Source organism: Molothrus aeneus, chromosome 1 (genome assembly GCF_037042795.1).
Source record: "Molothrus aeneus isolate 106 chromosome 1, BPBGC_Maene_1.0, whole genome shotgun sequence".
Lineage (NCBI taxonomy): Eukaryota > Metazoa > Chordata > Aves > Passeriformes > Icteridae > Molothrus > Molothrus aeneus.
In genome coordinates, this window is record NC_089646.1 from 144,311,271 (window position 1) to 144,327,339 (window position 16,069).

The 16,069-nt window shown below is 35.8% G+C and overlaps 1 protein-coding gene across 4 annotated transcripts in view; it reads right to left on the reverse strand.

Moving 5' to 3' along the window:
* ASAP1 (ArfGAP with SH3 domain, ankyrin repeat and PH domain 1) overlaps positions 1 to 16,069 on the reverse strand; it is a 112,965-nt gene that overhangs the window by 34,905 nt on the left and 61,991 nt on the right. For 2 of the 4 annotated variants that reach the window (XM_066566455.1, XM_066566472.1), the window contains 9 exons: positions 11,743 to 11,751; positions 11,094 to 11,194; positions 10,613 to 10,682; positions 9,388 to 9,475; positions 8,245 to 8,293; positions 4,832 to 4,995; positions 3,198 to 3,331; positions 2,045 to 2,136; positions 1,297 to 1,483 (listed from right to left, as the gene is read on the reverse strand). In XM_066566455.1, coding sequence (XP_066422552.1) covers positions 1,297 to 1,483; positions 2,045 to 2,136; positions 3,198 to 3,331; positions 4,832 to 4,995; positions 8,245 to 8,293; positions 9,388 to 9,475; positions 10,613 to 10,682; positions 11,094 to 11,194; positions 11,743 to 11,751 — 894 coding nt within the window. The remainder of the gene's footprint in view (positions 1 to 1,296; positions 1,484 to 2,044; positions 2,137 to 3,197; positions 3,332 to 4,831; positions 4,996 to 8,244; positions 8,294 to 9,387; positions 9,476 to 10,612; positions 10,683 to 11,093; positions 11,195 to 11,742; positions 11,752 to 16,069) is intronic. The other 2 variants (XM_066566481.1, XM_066566464.1) reach the window with 1 other exon arrangement.

Sequence of the window (16,069 nt, forward strand, 5' to 3'; positions counted from 1 at the left end):
TAGGCAGAGCTTGGTGGTTCCCAGCACAAAGCTGGTGCATGGGGCATTGCCCCCATATAGAGGGTTTCTCCTTGTCTAACTTGAATTGAATCATACTTTATCTTCTATACATATCACATGCATTAATCAATTGAAATAGAAACAGAAATACTATTTATTTCCATTTAAAAGTTGCATGAGAAGTTAATGAAATCTAAATTTAGATTAACTCCCATTGATCATAAAAGACAATTAAAAAGCATATTACAGTATATATACTTAGAATCGAAGTCCTAATTAAAAAATATATTATTTTATTAAACCTCAGCAAATTTACAGAGGAGAATGTTGCTACAAATGTCCTAACTGCAAACCACATTTCAATTGGTGCTCATACCTTTCTAGACATCACAGCCTGTAACAGCTGGGAAGACTGAGGAGCTAATTCTGTGGAAACTGCTGTGGATGAGAAATACAGAAAGCTGACCTTGCAGTCAGAGAACTTGTAATGTGTTTCCATGATAAACACTCTGTGATAGCTCAGGTGCTGAGACTATACTGAACTCATCCCTTTCACTGAACACAGACAGGCACTGTGTCCTTTGCCAACTTAGCTATTTTCACACAACTTGTTGAAAACTTCCTCTGACATGTCTCCAGCTAAGCAAGTGGTTACATGGCATCAATTATCAATAAAAACAGGTTACTTTGCTCATGATTAACATTTGTCCATGGCTAACTGAGGTCAACCTGGACTGATTTTTCCAAAAACTGTGAACTGATTTCAGAAGGAAGATCAAGTACTCATATCTTGATACACACACACAAAGGAATCTTCCAGGTTGAAAGAAATTTTATTTCTGTAAATGTCTCATAGGAAGCTATGAAGTCATCAGATTTATTCTTTCCTTGTCTACAGTAAACAGAGACTTGCAGACATTCAGTAATGTGTTCCTCCAGCCACTATTTGAAAAGCAGGCATGATATTGTATGTGGTACCAGGTGACTCTGGGCTATCAATTCTGGTCTTTGGGACTTTCCTAAAAGTCAACACAGTTTCCTTTTCAACACACTATAGTGGCACCAAAACAGTGTATGATATCACTATTGCATTTCACACTCCTTTAGACCAATTGATGATGAAAAATAAAGTGCTCTTTTCCCTCCCCACAGGGATGCAACATTTGGGAAAGGAAGAAAAACCCCATCATTTTCATCTGTCATTTCTTTTGTTTTATCATCTAAAGCAGCAGTCCCAGATCCTGGGCATTTTACAAATACACATGATTTAAAATATTGTTTACCTGATAAGCTTACCTGTCCAGGCTCCAGCAGTGGCTCCATTAGCTCTACCCCCTCTGCATAGACTTGAATTAGTGCAAGTAAATCCCTGGATTTGACAGCCTCAAGTAATTCACTCAGTTTAGCTGCTGCAGATGCACAAGTCTTCCTAGAGAACTTATGATCTACATATTTAGCAGTGATAAATTCTTTACGTGCAGTCCTGTGGGGTGTGAAAATAGAGCTTGCTTCAGAAACTTTTAGAAAAATGGGTCAGTGATTATAATTTAAAATCACCTTGCCTAACTTGGAAGCTGAGAAGAGAAGAAGAAAACTACCTGATAAAAAGTGTTATTTATTGTTACACTGCATGTCTTGCTTACAAACAAGCCCCAAATATGGAATATTGTCAATTTTATCCTGTCTTCTTGTTATATACAAAAATTACACTGACTGTGGGGACTAAGACCAAAAAGACCAAAGAAAAAGCAGAGCTAGTGCCGTTAACTCCACTGTGTTTATCATCTGAGGGTTTACTACAAAACTCAAAACCATTCAAGAGTCAAATATGCATCTTGAAACCCAAACAAAGTGTTTTCTACACAGGGAAGCTGAGGTAGTAAAATGTGACTAGAGAGACTGAACTTCTAAGAAGCTCCACAGTGGGAATAAAAACCTCTAGTCCAGCTATTCATGCCTTCCCCTGGCTTGGTTACTGTTTAAGACACTTTACACCACAGATATATTCCACAGAAAACTTAGAGTTTAAAGATTCAGTACTTACATATCACTTGATGGACTGGGTTTAGGTGAAGGACTAGGTAAGTTCCCTTCCATAATATCATTAAAACTAGTATTTCCTACATTCTTGGCCAGCTGAGATAAGAAAAAGAATAAATAAAGTGAGGACTTTTGGGGTCTAACAGCAACCTAACAACAGGACTATTAATGTGCATTTTCCACACTATTTGTAAAAGATGGAAAACACAGGACTGAAAAATTAAAACCCAATGATTACATGCAGATACAGAGCAAATAAAAAGAAAGAAAATGCTTCTGTTATGCCAGAACTTGTACAATAGACTTCACAGTCACAAAATTATTTGCATTTCAGGACAATCTGCCTCCAACATGAAACCAGAAAGAGGAACCAGCAGCATGAACAGTGAAATGGTGCTGGTACACTGATCAGGAAGCTGCTCTGGGGAAGAAGCTCAGTCCTACTGAAGATCATGCTTGGTAACATTTGATTTAGATTACTAGTAACTTGGCAAAAAAACCTCAGTATTTTATAAAGAGAGAAAGTGATAAATTTGAACCTGTATCCAAATCCAGATCTGCCTTACATCTTCTATCAATTTTCCTACAAAATTTCTGTAACAAGTGTCTTCTTTCAGGCCAAACACAGCTAGAGATATAAAACTACTGCAACTGTTTCTTTTTTACTTGTTTATATTTTCCTTTGTGGTTTTTTTTCCTTTTTTTTTGTTACTCTCACATCATATTCCTTTCATAACTTCAATAGCACATGATTTCATCCATCAAATTAAGATTCCTCCAATACTTTTCTTTCAGAATTAGCAACAGTAATTCTCCTTTGCCAAGTCAAAGCTTCATATTTTAAATCACACGAGCTTTTAGACTGCTGTGATTTTGGGTCAAGATCAGCTACTGAGAGCAAAATTCTGATGGCACTAATTACAATGGATGTCAAAACTCATTCTGCAAGACCTCAGGACATGAAATGAGAAGTGACAAGAACAGCAATAATATAATATATAACCGTGCACCTGTAAAATATCTACAGAAATATAAAAAAAAATTCTGCAAAAACACATTCCTTGTAAAAGATTAATGGTAACTTGTACATTTTGGTGCTTCTACATATATGTCAACATTTGACTAAAAAAATCCCAATATAAATTAAAGAAACTTACCAAGAGTTCAGACGTCCCTAATTTGTCTAATTCCAAAGACTGGATTCGAGAAATATGGACACCCATTTCTCTGTGTATTCCAGAACACTCAATGCAGGTTAAAATGCCCAAATTAGTTGAAAGCCATGTTGGATCTGCACAATTGGAAAACAAAGTATTTAATAAAAGTCCAAGAAAAGGTTTGCAATGGTGGTAAGAGATGTGTTCTGAAACGACTCCTTATTTAATGTTTCAAAGAATGAAAAACTAAGAACATTCCATACTTTTCTCCAAACTCTAATTTAACCACAAATTGCTACCAATGGAATGCAGTATTTCAGATTTAGGAACAGACCCAAAGGCATTGAGTTTAGACTTATTCATTTATACTGCATGAATGTATTTCAATACATTTTGTATTTGTTTTCTGTACAAAGTACTTCCTGTTTTTAAAAGTAACAGATCTCCTAAATTTGACAACCTCTGAAGTTTTAAAATTTCCTTCTTAAACTTGAAATAGTCCTTCATGAAAGATTAATCACAGCTTTCCAGTATGTAAAACAGCAAAATGTTATAGAAAATTTGAGGAATGCTGGCTAGCCCAGGAAAAAAAAAAACTTTAAAAATGGTGTCATGGAGGAGATCTACATGTAATATTAGAATAGATTTTATACTACAAATGCTACATAGGAAGCATGACCAGTTTTTAAGGAAAAGAAAAAGCTTCAGACATACTTTGTGCACAAATTAATCATTTCCTTGACTTTAAATAGTAACTGCTGAAGCATTAAGCCAAGAGTTTTAAAGCAGCAAGCTGGAGTACAGAAGCTTAAAACTTTATTAAAAATTAAAAGATGAATGAGAACTGTAATCTGAAGTTTCTATAGCTTTACATAATGAAATAATTGAATGAACTGGTTCCAGAATTTGACATAATTATATCCCAGTTTGTAATTTTATCTAACTATTTCAAATTTGGATCAGTTCTGCATCAGCAAGCATCTGCAGCTATCTACTCAGTTCCAAATGAGCATCACCTTCTTGAAGTGTCCCTTTGATGAGAAAGCTGCAACACCAGCTCAGTCCTACTGTGACCAGCTGCCCCTTCTCAAGCTCTGAGTGCCACATAACTGACCTGTAACTCTGTACTTCTGAAGATATTATCTGATAGGATTTCAACTCTGTGTCTCATTCTTTGCACAAGACTACTTATTCCACCTCTGAAAACGATGCTGCAATTCCAGTAGTCTCATGCCAAGATAAAGCCTCAGAGCAAGATCCTGGCCAGGTCAATTTTTCCACAAGCATTGTCTAAATATTACTCACTTCTACTTAGTAGCATGCACAGGATCAGTGATGCCAAGCAACTTCCATTCAAGTGCAACAAGCATCTAGACACAGTGCAACAAGAACAGTTCAAACTCCAGAGGGGCTTGAACTGCTGGAAGTAAGCACAGACAACACACAAAAATATTTTAGTGAATTAAATGGAACTAACGTAGGAAAGTCATATTTGTTCTTTTAAAAACAGGTTGAAGACTGAGAAACATCACTTAGAAAATGAGTTTGCACTCTACAAACACTTCTTTGAAGAAATTACTTTGCTCCCAACAAGAAGCATGATGAAGCATGATGACATGAACAAATGGAGATACCTGGTGAGCCACAATCACAACAGACTTCATTGCCGGGCAATCTCTGTATGTCATCAATAATGGCTTTTGTCAGATCCTCTAAACTGTTTTCACCTGTGCTCTGCTCTCCACGGAATGCCATATTTAATGCTTCTTCTTTGCTGTTAGTCAACACTGATATCCATCTAGCACAAGATAAAGACCTTAATGAAGATCTGCATTTGCAAATACATGTTAATCTATAAACTGTAGAAATCTTGCCAGGAACAAAATATTAGTGGGACTACAGGGAAGGACTGTATTGTGGGAGAGAATGAGGGGGAAAAGTGAGAGACAAAAAGGATAGGTTTGAGAAAAGATAAGTAAGAATGAAAAGAGAGAAATAGTCTTAATTCTAACATCCCTTTGGTGAACAATTTTAAAGCCAAGTTCTCAGGTTCCTCAAATAAGCAGAAGTTGTGGAAGAGAAAGGGGCAATGAAGCTTTAAAAGGTATCCAAATGCAAATTTAACTGCTTTAAAAGGTATCCAAAATCTTCCTAAAGTCTCCTTCCTGGAGAAAATGATAACCCTTGCTTTCTCCAGTGTGCATCTTTCTCTTCAGAGAGCAAACAGCAAGCACCCTGGTGTATGTGTTGATGTCTAGTTGCCTTTTAAATGCAGGTCTCTGAGCACTGATCAGAGTCAGACTGTAAAGCCCAAAAAATGACAACTGCCATGGCAACCAGGGGGTGAAGGATGACAGGAGAGTAACGATACCGAGAGCCAAAATAAACCTTTAGGAGCAACAGCTGAGTGCAACAAATCAAGACTCTTTAATGATATCTCAGACAGTATTTCCTCCCCTCCCAATCACTCTGCAAGTTGTTGCTTACACATAATGTTTTAATTAAAAACAAACAAAACCCCTTCTCAGCAGCTGCTGTGCTCCATGTGGAAGTACAGAGGGGAAAGCAGTTCCACTAAGGACCAAGCACATTGCAGATGCAGAGTTGCCAATTTACAAAAAAGAGCAAGTTAAAAATAAAACCTCAGAAGTAAAGTGATTTTAGATTATTTTAGATCTACTGCAAATATTTATTGTTTTTAATGCAGAAAAATTGTAAATTGGCAGTGTCCTCAATGCATTTCATGTTTACAATGTCCTGCAATCATTGGTCTTCTGAAGTATGCAGAAATGGTTATGGTCATCTAAACAAACTAAGAGAACTTCACATTGAAATTCATAATTTCTCACTAAAATAATAATGAAAAGATTTAAAGGATTTCAGAGGGAAATTTATATGTGCAATCTTGGAACACAGATTCAGAGCCTGAACTAATATATGGGCATTCCATATTATATACCTCATGCACACTTTAAAAAAAAAATTATGTGCATAAAATAATCTAGGAAGTAGTGCTTAAAATGCTTTAAAAATTTTGAAAAATCAACCTTAAGAATAAAAGAGAAATTAAAGATCTTGAGCACAAATTTGCTCTAAAGTTTACATGCTGACAACAATGAAGGTACATTAATCTTATTACATGAGACAAATCCACACTAGAGGGCATTCTTCTGCACTTTTAATGATGAAATTCAATGTTATTAAAAAATAAGAGGCAATGGTGTCTTGTTTCTAATATTATAACAATGTTTGGTTAAATTCAGAAAGTAAAATAATAATTAAACTCAGACAAACAACATTTATTCTGACATTTGTTTATAATTTTTTTAGAGTTACAATTTGATTAGTTTGTTAAAAAGGCAGAATTTGAATAAAACCCAACTGAGCATTAACAATTAAAAAAATTATTAGATGTAATTACAACAAACAAACACAACTGAGCCAGCTGTTAGTTGATATAGATTTTCTTATTATGAGTACCGAAACTGCCAGAGCAATCATTATTTTGGTTGTGTGTGCTCAGGGAATAGAAACCTCTGTCCAGGACTGTCACTGGGGCACCTGTGAGCGAGAGCAAGAGGCAGCAGAGTGGCAGCTCTTCCCCCATCATCACAAGGACAAGGACAGACATCTCTGAATTACTGGTGCTGCTTATCAAGAAGTGCCCAGTTGGTCACCAGGCCTTCCTGGCAGGCTGCACACTCAGAAAAAAACAATGAATTTAGAGGGATAGACAAAATTTCAGTGCTTCTAATAGGAAATAAAACATGCCTGGAATTTCAAAACAGTCCAACAGGCAGCCTGCTAAACTAAATTTATTTATCTGCCTCTCAAAAGAAGGATACTGATTATTTATTTTTTCCCTAACTTGCTCATGTGTTAAGACAAAAAAACCCAAACAAACCACTTCAGCTACTAAACCAACTAATACAGTAAAAATTAATTTATGGCAGAGTACCAAAAACTTATGACTCATAAGAAATAATAGTATTTTCTTCTTGACTAAGAAAATTACTGGAATAATTAAGTTCCAGGATGAATGCAGTAATCATGACTAGCAAGTCAGCTGTGCACTGTAAGAGCCCACATAAAGCTGTGGAAGCCCAGAAGGAAATTGCTGCACAACAAGGAATTCTTCAGCCCTTTTATTTCACCCATGGCTCCCAAGGTTGAGCTGTCAATGCCACTGCCACCCAACACTACCCAACAAGTGCAACACCCTACAAACATCCCCTGTGCCCTTACAATACTCAGCAACTCAGCCTTCCACTAGAATGTGGATATTTAATGAAAAAAATGAGGTAGCCTTTGCTGTCTCCTCTTCAGTACTAACTTTATTCCTTGCACTTTTGGGTGTTGAACATCAGACTACATGCACAACACACATCTGGTGACACAGGAGGAAAAAACCAATGGTACGTGGTTCTCAGGAAATAATTACGATGCAGCAGGAAGTAAGATTGTTTAAAAGGAAAGAATCTAATTGGAAGCATGCATTAATGGAACAAGTTCCTGGATTCTGAAGTACAAAGCTCAGAGATGGGCTTTGCCATTTATTTCTAGGCCTACAGAAGAAAAAATGTACTGCCTGTAGATATTTTCTGTGTGTCACATGGAGATTTTTTATCTATTTATTATATTTACTTTCAAGGAAAAGGTAGGATCAAGAGGAAAAGAAGTAACTGAGAAGAGGATTGACAGGGAAGAATTGAGAACAATTTAAAAATATTTCATTTGAATCCTAATAATCTGATGTAATCCTAATATCATCCCAAGCACTACACAAACTGGTACTGGCAGGATAAACAATCTAAATGGGGTTTTGGTTAGTTGGGTTTGGTTTAGTTTCAGTTTTAACATTACTAGGTTTTAAAGGAGCTCTGTAGTGTGACACAAAATAGTTTACATTTACAAATCCATAACAACAGAAAAAAAGAGACAGTAAGCACTACTTATGCATTAGCTGAGAAAATTATTTCCACTGTTATGTGTGATTTTACACAAATCTATTGGCAAAATAAACTTGAAAAAATGTAAACATTCTTACGCCACGTATTCCTGCTCATCTTCTGCTTGAAAGTGGTAAGTTCTGTTATCTGAAAGAAAGAAATACACCTTTACATGTGGCACATGATAAAAGTTAATGCCTACATATTTGGTACTAAAACCTATTTGGCAGCTAAAGCCTTAAGAGCAATGTCTCTTAAAATGCATCATTAATCCTTTATTCATGGCTATGGATAACAATTCCAAAAAAAAAAAAAAAAAAGAAAAAAGGAATATGAAACTGTAAATTTTGATTCACACCAATTTTATGTATTTTAAAAGTCTTAAGTTTTGAAATAATAAAGAAAAATAAACACATGGATCAAATTTTACCCTTTCAGAAGTCAAAACTGAAATATAATTAGGAGAAGAGGGCAAACTTAATTTGTTCCTTTTATATAGTTTTTCCCTCCAGTTTAGCCAAGAAAATTGTTTTACTAACCAACAGATGAAGACATGAAGTGGCTATTATCTCCCACAATCAAAGGTTTCCTAGACTGTCCATTTCAATATAGAATGTTGGAACTGTTTCTTGGTTAATAGTCTGTATGTGAAGTCTGAAAACACTAAGTTGACTCATCAAAAGAGTTTTCAAAACCAGACTGGATACAAACACCTGCTGTGCAAGACCAAAATAGGAAATAGGGGAACCACAGGAGCTTAAATGCTGAGAAGAAAAGGCACTACCAATTTTCAGACAAAGAGAAATATATTTTAATGTAGGAAAAGAGAGAAAGAAATTGGGTGTCCTTGTCTTCCTCATTCCCTCAAATAGCACTCAAAAAGCAGAACAATGACTGAAAAGCGGGATAAAGCCAAAGGTCTTTCCCCTTTCCTGGTGGATACAGTAACACATGTTCCACAAAGCTGTTAAACATCTCTCTGAACTCCAGGAGCAGCACATATACTGCATTTCATGGCTTGTCACAAACAAACAGTATTTATGCCACATCTACATAGAGGAAGGTTCTACATCCATTTGCTCATCATCAGAAATAGAGGCTCTGAACAGTCATGAGACACTGTGTGTGTCTGGATACAGGCCTGAACTTGGAGCTCTAGCCTTGTGTTCTACTCAAAACACCTTGTAATGACATTTTCAGAAATCCCACTAACACAAGATGGTACTAAAGCTGCTACATACGTGATATCAGATCAAAGGACTTCTTATCTTCAGCATTTGGCTTCACCTGGCAGGTCAATAAATTCAGTTTAGCTGGTTGCCTGTTGGACTAAAAAGAAAATTTATTTTATTTTAAAAATGTATTGATTTAGGATTATTTTCCCTTTCTGGGAGTGGGCATGTATGATATTACATAAATGGACATGCACACATATCCACCCTCAAAAAGCTGGAGACCAGCATCACCTGGTCTGATTTGGTCTCTCAAAGTGGACACATTGCTAAATCTAAACAAAATTAAAATTTTCATGATCTCACTTTATCTGAAAGGGGTGAAAATAAAAACCTTAAATTTACAATATGCTGATATTAATAGTTTTTAATTGCATTTCTTCAACAAGGGCGAAGTTATAACGCAGTTTTTCATTACAGAATGCCCAAGTTCCAAGTTTCCACCCATTTTAAATAAATCAAAGATATAATCCTAAAACTTTAAAATGGAATTGGAAAGCTGAAGATCTGGAGTTTCAAAACTCAGGATAAATACCATTACCATTATTCTGTGCTGTAATTAAGTCACTTAAGACATGACAACTAAATATCTCTTTGAGGAATTTGGGGTTTATACAGGTAATAAGCTTTAGAAATTGAGGGCTGTCAGTGGAATTTGGGGCAAAGGTGGAAAAGAGGTGAGGAAATGGGACAATCTCCTTTAACAAGAGCAACTCCTGTGCTTGTTTCCACCAGGTTCATGTCACATTCCCACAAGGCAGTTTCAGCACTGCCTCCCCCATGATCACCTCGGTGCTACCTCATGACTGAGCATTCCTAGGAAAATTCTTCAGATATGTCCCTGATCCCAAGAACTCACTGTGAACAAAAATGCCCAGCATTCCAAACTTTTAACTAAAAGCACTCAAAACACTAAACACATTCACTCCTCTGCAGACTCTAACCTAATATCAAATACTTCCCAAGTTCCCAAATTATGTGGCTCACATATATATCATGACTAGCCTTAGAAGCAAATCCATCTGAAGTATTAATTGAGAAGTCTGTTCAATACATTTGCCATTTTCTCATTAAACTACTGATAAATTCATTTCATAAGTTACAGTTTCACAAAACTTCAACAGTCAGAAACTGAAGTAACATCCTTTTTGCAATAGTATATTAGCAACTCAGATTCACCAGGAAAGGATAATGTTACTTATTTTTTTCATATAAAGGTATAAAAAGAACTTACCGTTGCATGTGAGATGGTAAGAATTCCATTTTTAACAGTGCACTTTCTTCTTTGCCATACTTTCCTTAACCTACATAAGAATATCATATCAATTTTAGTAAGTAGATGTGACTTCAAAACATGCAAATATCATCATCATTTTGGGACAACTAGATTTAAGAAACATATGCAGTCAAAATTTTACTGAACGCTTCATCAAAAGAAACTTGGAGATTTGTGACAAATCTTAATCATCTTTTAGAGAGTTATAAAAGACAATAGCTTTCTTTTAACTATGACTATTTTTTATGCTTGCTTGTCATGCTTTTCATATTTGCTACATTACATTCAGTGCTGTGTTCAGGCTTGAACTTTGGAACTCACAAGTACTTGTGGTAGGTGCAATAGGAGAATATGCCTGAAGCACCCACAGTGGAAAGCTGTTAAAATTAGAGCCTGAACATAGCAGAGGATTTCACTATTATGTGCTACCAGAACATACCCATCACTCTTCTTCAAAAGATAACCTTTCTTCTCACTGCCATATTCCTTATTCCCCTGAAGCTGGTGCATACTGTACCCTCCTTGCCTGCTCTGTGAATCCTGAAAAAGGGAAACAGAACATTAACATTCTCCTGATGTGCACAGTAAACTTTCCTAACCTTTAAGCCTATTTTATTTTTTCTTCTCTACAACATCACAAATTCACAAAGATTTAAAAAGGAGAACTCCTACTGCATGTTTTACATTGATAGGAGAGCTTGATTTTACACCATGTGATCTTGAACTAGATGCATGTTCAAGATTTAATTAATACATTAGGCCTTTGATGCAAATATGCATCTCAAAACAAAAGACTTTTAGAATACAGATACTTAATATTTCACAACCTCATAAGCAAAAGATAAAATTTCAAAAAGAAAACAACAGAATATAGCATGCATCTATATATAGAAATACATATATAAAGAAAGACAAATAATAATTTTTTTTTCAAATAAAATATATTTATAATTCATGAGTTTTAGTGAATGAAGTCAGCTGAAGTAACTTTTGGCCTGATCTAGTGAAACAATTAAGAGAAATGGATTAAGTTGTTACAAGCACATCAGAAAAAAAAATCCCCCAAATTCATTAAAACATTGACTTACTCTCCTAGACTTCGATCACGAAAGGCAAAAGCAATAGAGGAAAGAGAAAGCAAATAATTTGAAACAAGAATTATTATTCATTTAAAAAAACATGTTCCCTGAACACAAATTTTAGAGCCCCCATTGTTAAAACAATGTTTCCCCTTTCTAAAGACACTAATAGAGAGAAAGCAAGAACTATTTTTAGGCATACAGGTGTTTTGTCTTATCCATTAACAAAATACCATAACAAAATTACAGTCAACCTGGCATATATGACATTGGTTTCACAAAATAACTAAGAGGACTGCAGGATCAAAGTTTAATACATCTTCCAATCTTTGTAATCTTTAAATTGACTAAAAGGATAGTTATATTGTATCCTCCACAACAGCAGCTAATTCTGAATTTCCATTCAAAAAGATCAGGTCCAAAGTTAACTTTTAATTTTTGCAAGTGTATGCAAAAAGCTGTATTTGAGGGCACATCAATTTGTTTTTGAATATAACTGTGAAACAATAACCTGCAAAACATTTGACAGCATCCCACCAAAAAAAAAAAAAATTGAAAAGAATGGGAAGTTCAATTATTCCTTTCTCAATAACCTTTCCTCTCTACAGCAGAGTTTCTTACTACCACAACCAACATATACTGAAGATTACTCCCTCCTTGTTTATCCAGAACATTTACAATTGGTTTTCACTTTGTAACAAGTTTGTCACAGAGTTTAGAGAAGTGCTTTGGTAAAACTGGCAGTTGTGGCTGGGAGCAGCACAGAGGCTCCTGAAAGCTGGGTGCTGCCAGCAGTGCTCACACCACCACAATCAGCAGCTTGTTTGTTAAAATCAAACTTCAAATCCCCATGGGAATTAGGGAATTAATCCTGCTGGTATTAGCATAGGAAAGAACATAATGAGATATAGTTCTTGTTGCAAGTAGCATATGAGAGAGAGATTTAGGGAAATAAATCAAAATGTAAAGAAATAATTGACAAAACAGACACAAAACATGATTCCAAAAATTAGCTATATTCAACTTAATGCTGTTAAGTTACATTTGCAGCAATAATTAATAGACAAAAATAGGGATCAGAAGCCTGTATTAAAGGCTCAGTTTCTTTTAAAATTGAAGCTTCTTAGGATATGAGCATTTTGCAACATACAAGATCAGATGCTTTACGCAATTAAAAGTACACTAGTATTCACTAAAATACTTTTTCCAAAAGCCATAAACCATAATAATTTTCCAAAATTTGATAATCCTTGCACAAGGTAACAGAATCTGCCCCAGCTTGACATGGGGACAGCACAAGGGTGGCCACAAGTGACACTGCCTGTGACAGGGCCAATGTCAATGGTAATTCCTGCAATGAAGCTGCAGCACTGGCACTGCTGCCCAGCCCAGGATTCAAATATGGTCAAGATGTGCTTCTCCAGAAACCAGGTACTTGCAGTGATTACAGTAATACCTTTCTCACTGATGAAAGGACAGGTATGCCAAAAAAATGTGCAAGGTCATTACAGATGCCCATAATGCTAAATAAACACCTTGAAACAAGTGCAACAGTGGAACAGGAGCTGCATTTTGAGACCTCAAAAATGTCAGGACATCTCACTTCCCTCACAGCAGCTCTCAAGAGGTTAAAGGTGGCAGAATTTACAATTTGGACAGGAATCACTAGTTTCAATCTCCTTCTTTCCATCAAAAAAACTGTTTACTATCAACAACTAGGGCCTCAATTTTATTATTTCAAACTGCTTCCCTGCCAAAGCAATGTTTGGTAAGAATACTTCTGATTTTTTACAAATCCACTGGAGAAAATCCCATTCGTTTAATGTTCTTCAATAATTCCATTAATCCATCAATTTTCCATCAATGAGATTATAGTGCACTAATATTAGTGGGGGAATGTATATTTAATCATAAGCCACTAGGCCATTTGTCACAATAATAAAGCCCAGCTTTATGCACCTAAAGATTTGGATACACACAGTGATGGAAGCTGACTGGTGAAAACTCAGGCCCCATCAGGCTTTGCTGCCTCTTAACCAAGGAGTAATGAATGCTGACCTGCTGCTTCAGGAGCAACCACTGAATACCTAAGTAACACACTGTTTTATCAAGCTCCTCAATTTCTGCCAGCATCATTACACTCTGACTCAGGTCATGTAGCAGAACCATATGAGTGAAAGTCCTCATGTTGATTTTGAGACAGAAACTTGAACATCAATGCGATCAAGTGGTTATTTTATCAAAAAAAAAGCAGATTCTTTCATTACAGCATTTCTCTATCTCTCTCCTGTGATTTGCTTGGATATCTGAGAATCACAATACTGCTCCTTTTTCTTCTAAGACACAACTTCAATTCTCTTCAAAACTAAGACTTTATTTTTCACATTTATAACTTTATATACATATATTATACATATATACACACACAGAGTTTTTCAAGAGTCCTAGAATTTGTCCAGACTGTAATTACAATCAGAACAGTTGCACAGTTTATTCTGGTGATGCCGGTGAAGCTTCTTTATTTCAACATGTATTCAAGTTTCAAAATTTGACTTCACATTTAAATTTCACTTTACTTATATATTTTAGATGAGTTTTTTTTTACTATATATATTTTTTTACTACACATCCAGGAAATAGGTAACCAAAAATCCAAACATTATATTTCACTTGTTACTCTGCCTCAGAATAATCTGTGAGCAATTTTGAAACTTGACTTGTATGGACTGTACTATATGCAGCCATGAATGCACAATACATTGCTGAAGAACATCCACACATTTATCCTACTTTATTTCCAAGAACTGGCTGATTGTCAAGAAGCATGAACTCAACAACATATGCAGCATCCAGGAGAGGAGATGTTTTCCTTTGCTTCCCAAATAATCAGCTTGTGGAAGAAAAGATACATGAGAGGAGAGCAAGTCTTGCTGCTCTGTGTGTTGGGAATCAATTCCTGATGAAGAATGAGCAGGAATTATGTTCAGAGTGATTTACATGATAGGGAGATGACAAATGTAATGCCTGTATGGAAAGCTCTGTAAGTGTTATGGAAGAGAACTGGTAAGTCCATGTGCACATTGGAGATGGAAGGGAAAAAAAATACCACACTGAGACTCAGGAAAGACTGCAACATATCAGCTAAGGGAAAAATGAGCACTAGAAAGAGCTGGCAGCTTTTACAGTAAATTGGGATCTATTCAAAGGTGCTCTGTATTACTCCTGTCAGCATTTGTGCCACAAAAGAAATTCTAAAAAACATGTAGAATGCATTGTAAGGCTGTGTTGTCCTTCAGAATGGTGAGATTAGAGATGCAGGAAGAGGAACAGCCTCCTGGCCAAGGTTTGTCTGCTGTATGATGTACACATACGTTATGGAAGCATATGTAAGCAAACATTCAAAAGAAAAAAAAACACCACTGTAAGGAATTACTTGTCCTTTATTCCTTATTACTGGGATTCTACATTAGTTAATTTACTAACTTCAAGCCACACATCTACACACAGTGGCCATGATCACAATGGGCTATCTATAGAATTATGTGACAGCCCATGAAAATTGCACCTATTACTTGTCCTGTTTTTCAAAAGTTTCAAAAGAATTCCAGGAAATTAAAGATATATTTTTTAGCTTCACAGCACAGAAGGAAGATTAATGAAAACTACTTTGAAGGATATATTTATTATTACATACACTGGAAAATCAGGGCAGCTTTTGAACAGAGAGGTTGTGTACAAAAATTTCCTGGAAGAATCAGCAAGTAAACGATGACTGATGCAGTGAACCTGGATTTTCAATGGGCACTTATTCTTTCTTCCTTATGAAAGGCAAAGAATTACATTGCCACAGGAGAGGAGGAAAAGTCCTCAAGTGACGTAACAGGTTAAAAGCATGAAACAGACAAATGAGTTTCACAGAAAGCTGTGCCAGCACATACTGTGTCTAACACAAACAATATGGAAAAAGGTGAACAGTAAACTGTCAAATTTTGTTAGATGCTATTAAATTATTCAGAATACCCAAGAAAGGTCCACTGAAGAATTTCTCAGGAACTCAAAAATTCTGAGTAGCTTGACAACAAATAACAGGTGAAGATCAGCATAAGAAAATGCCAAGTGATGCAGAGGGGAAGAATAAGGTACTGTGAGCTCACCATGAAGATTCAGAAAGAGGATGATATGGTTATAGCTTTACAGATGATCAAAAACACACCTCCTCTGGCCAAAAAGCAAGTCAATGTAAGGTTTTATATGGGAAAAAAAAAAGAACAAAAAAGTATCTAGCAAGGATATCATAAATTCACACATACACTCAGATCCTGAATAGGGTAAGCAG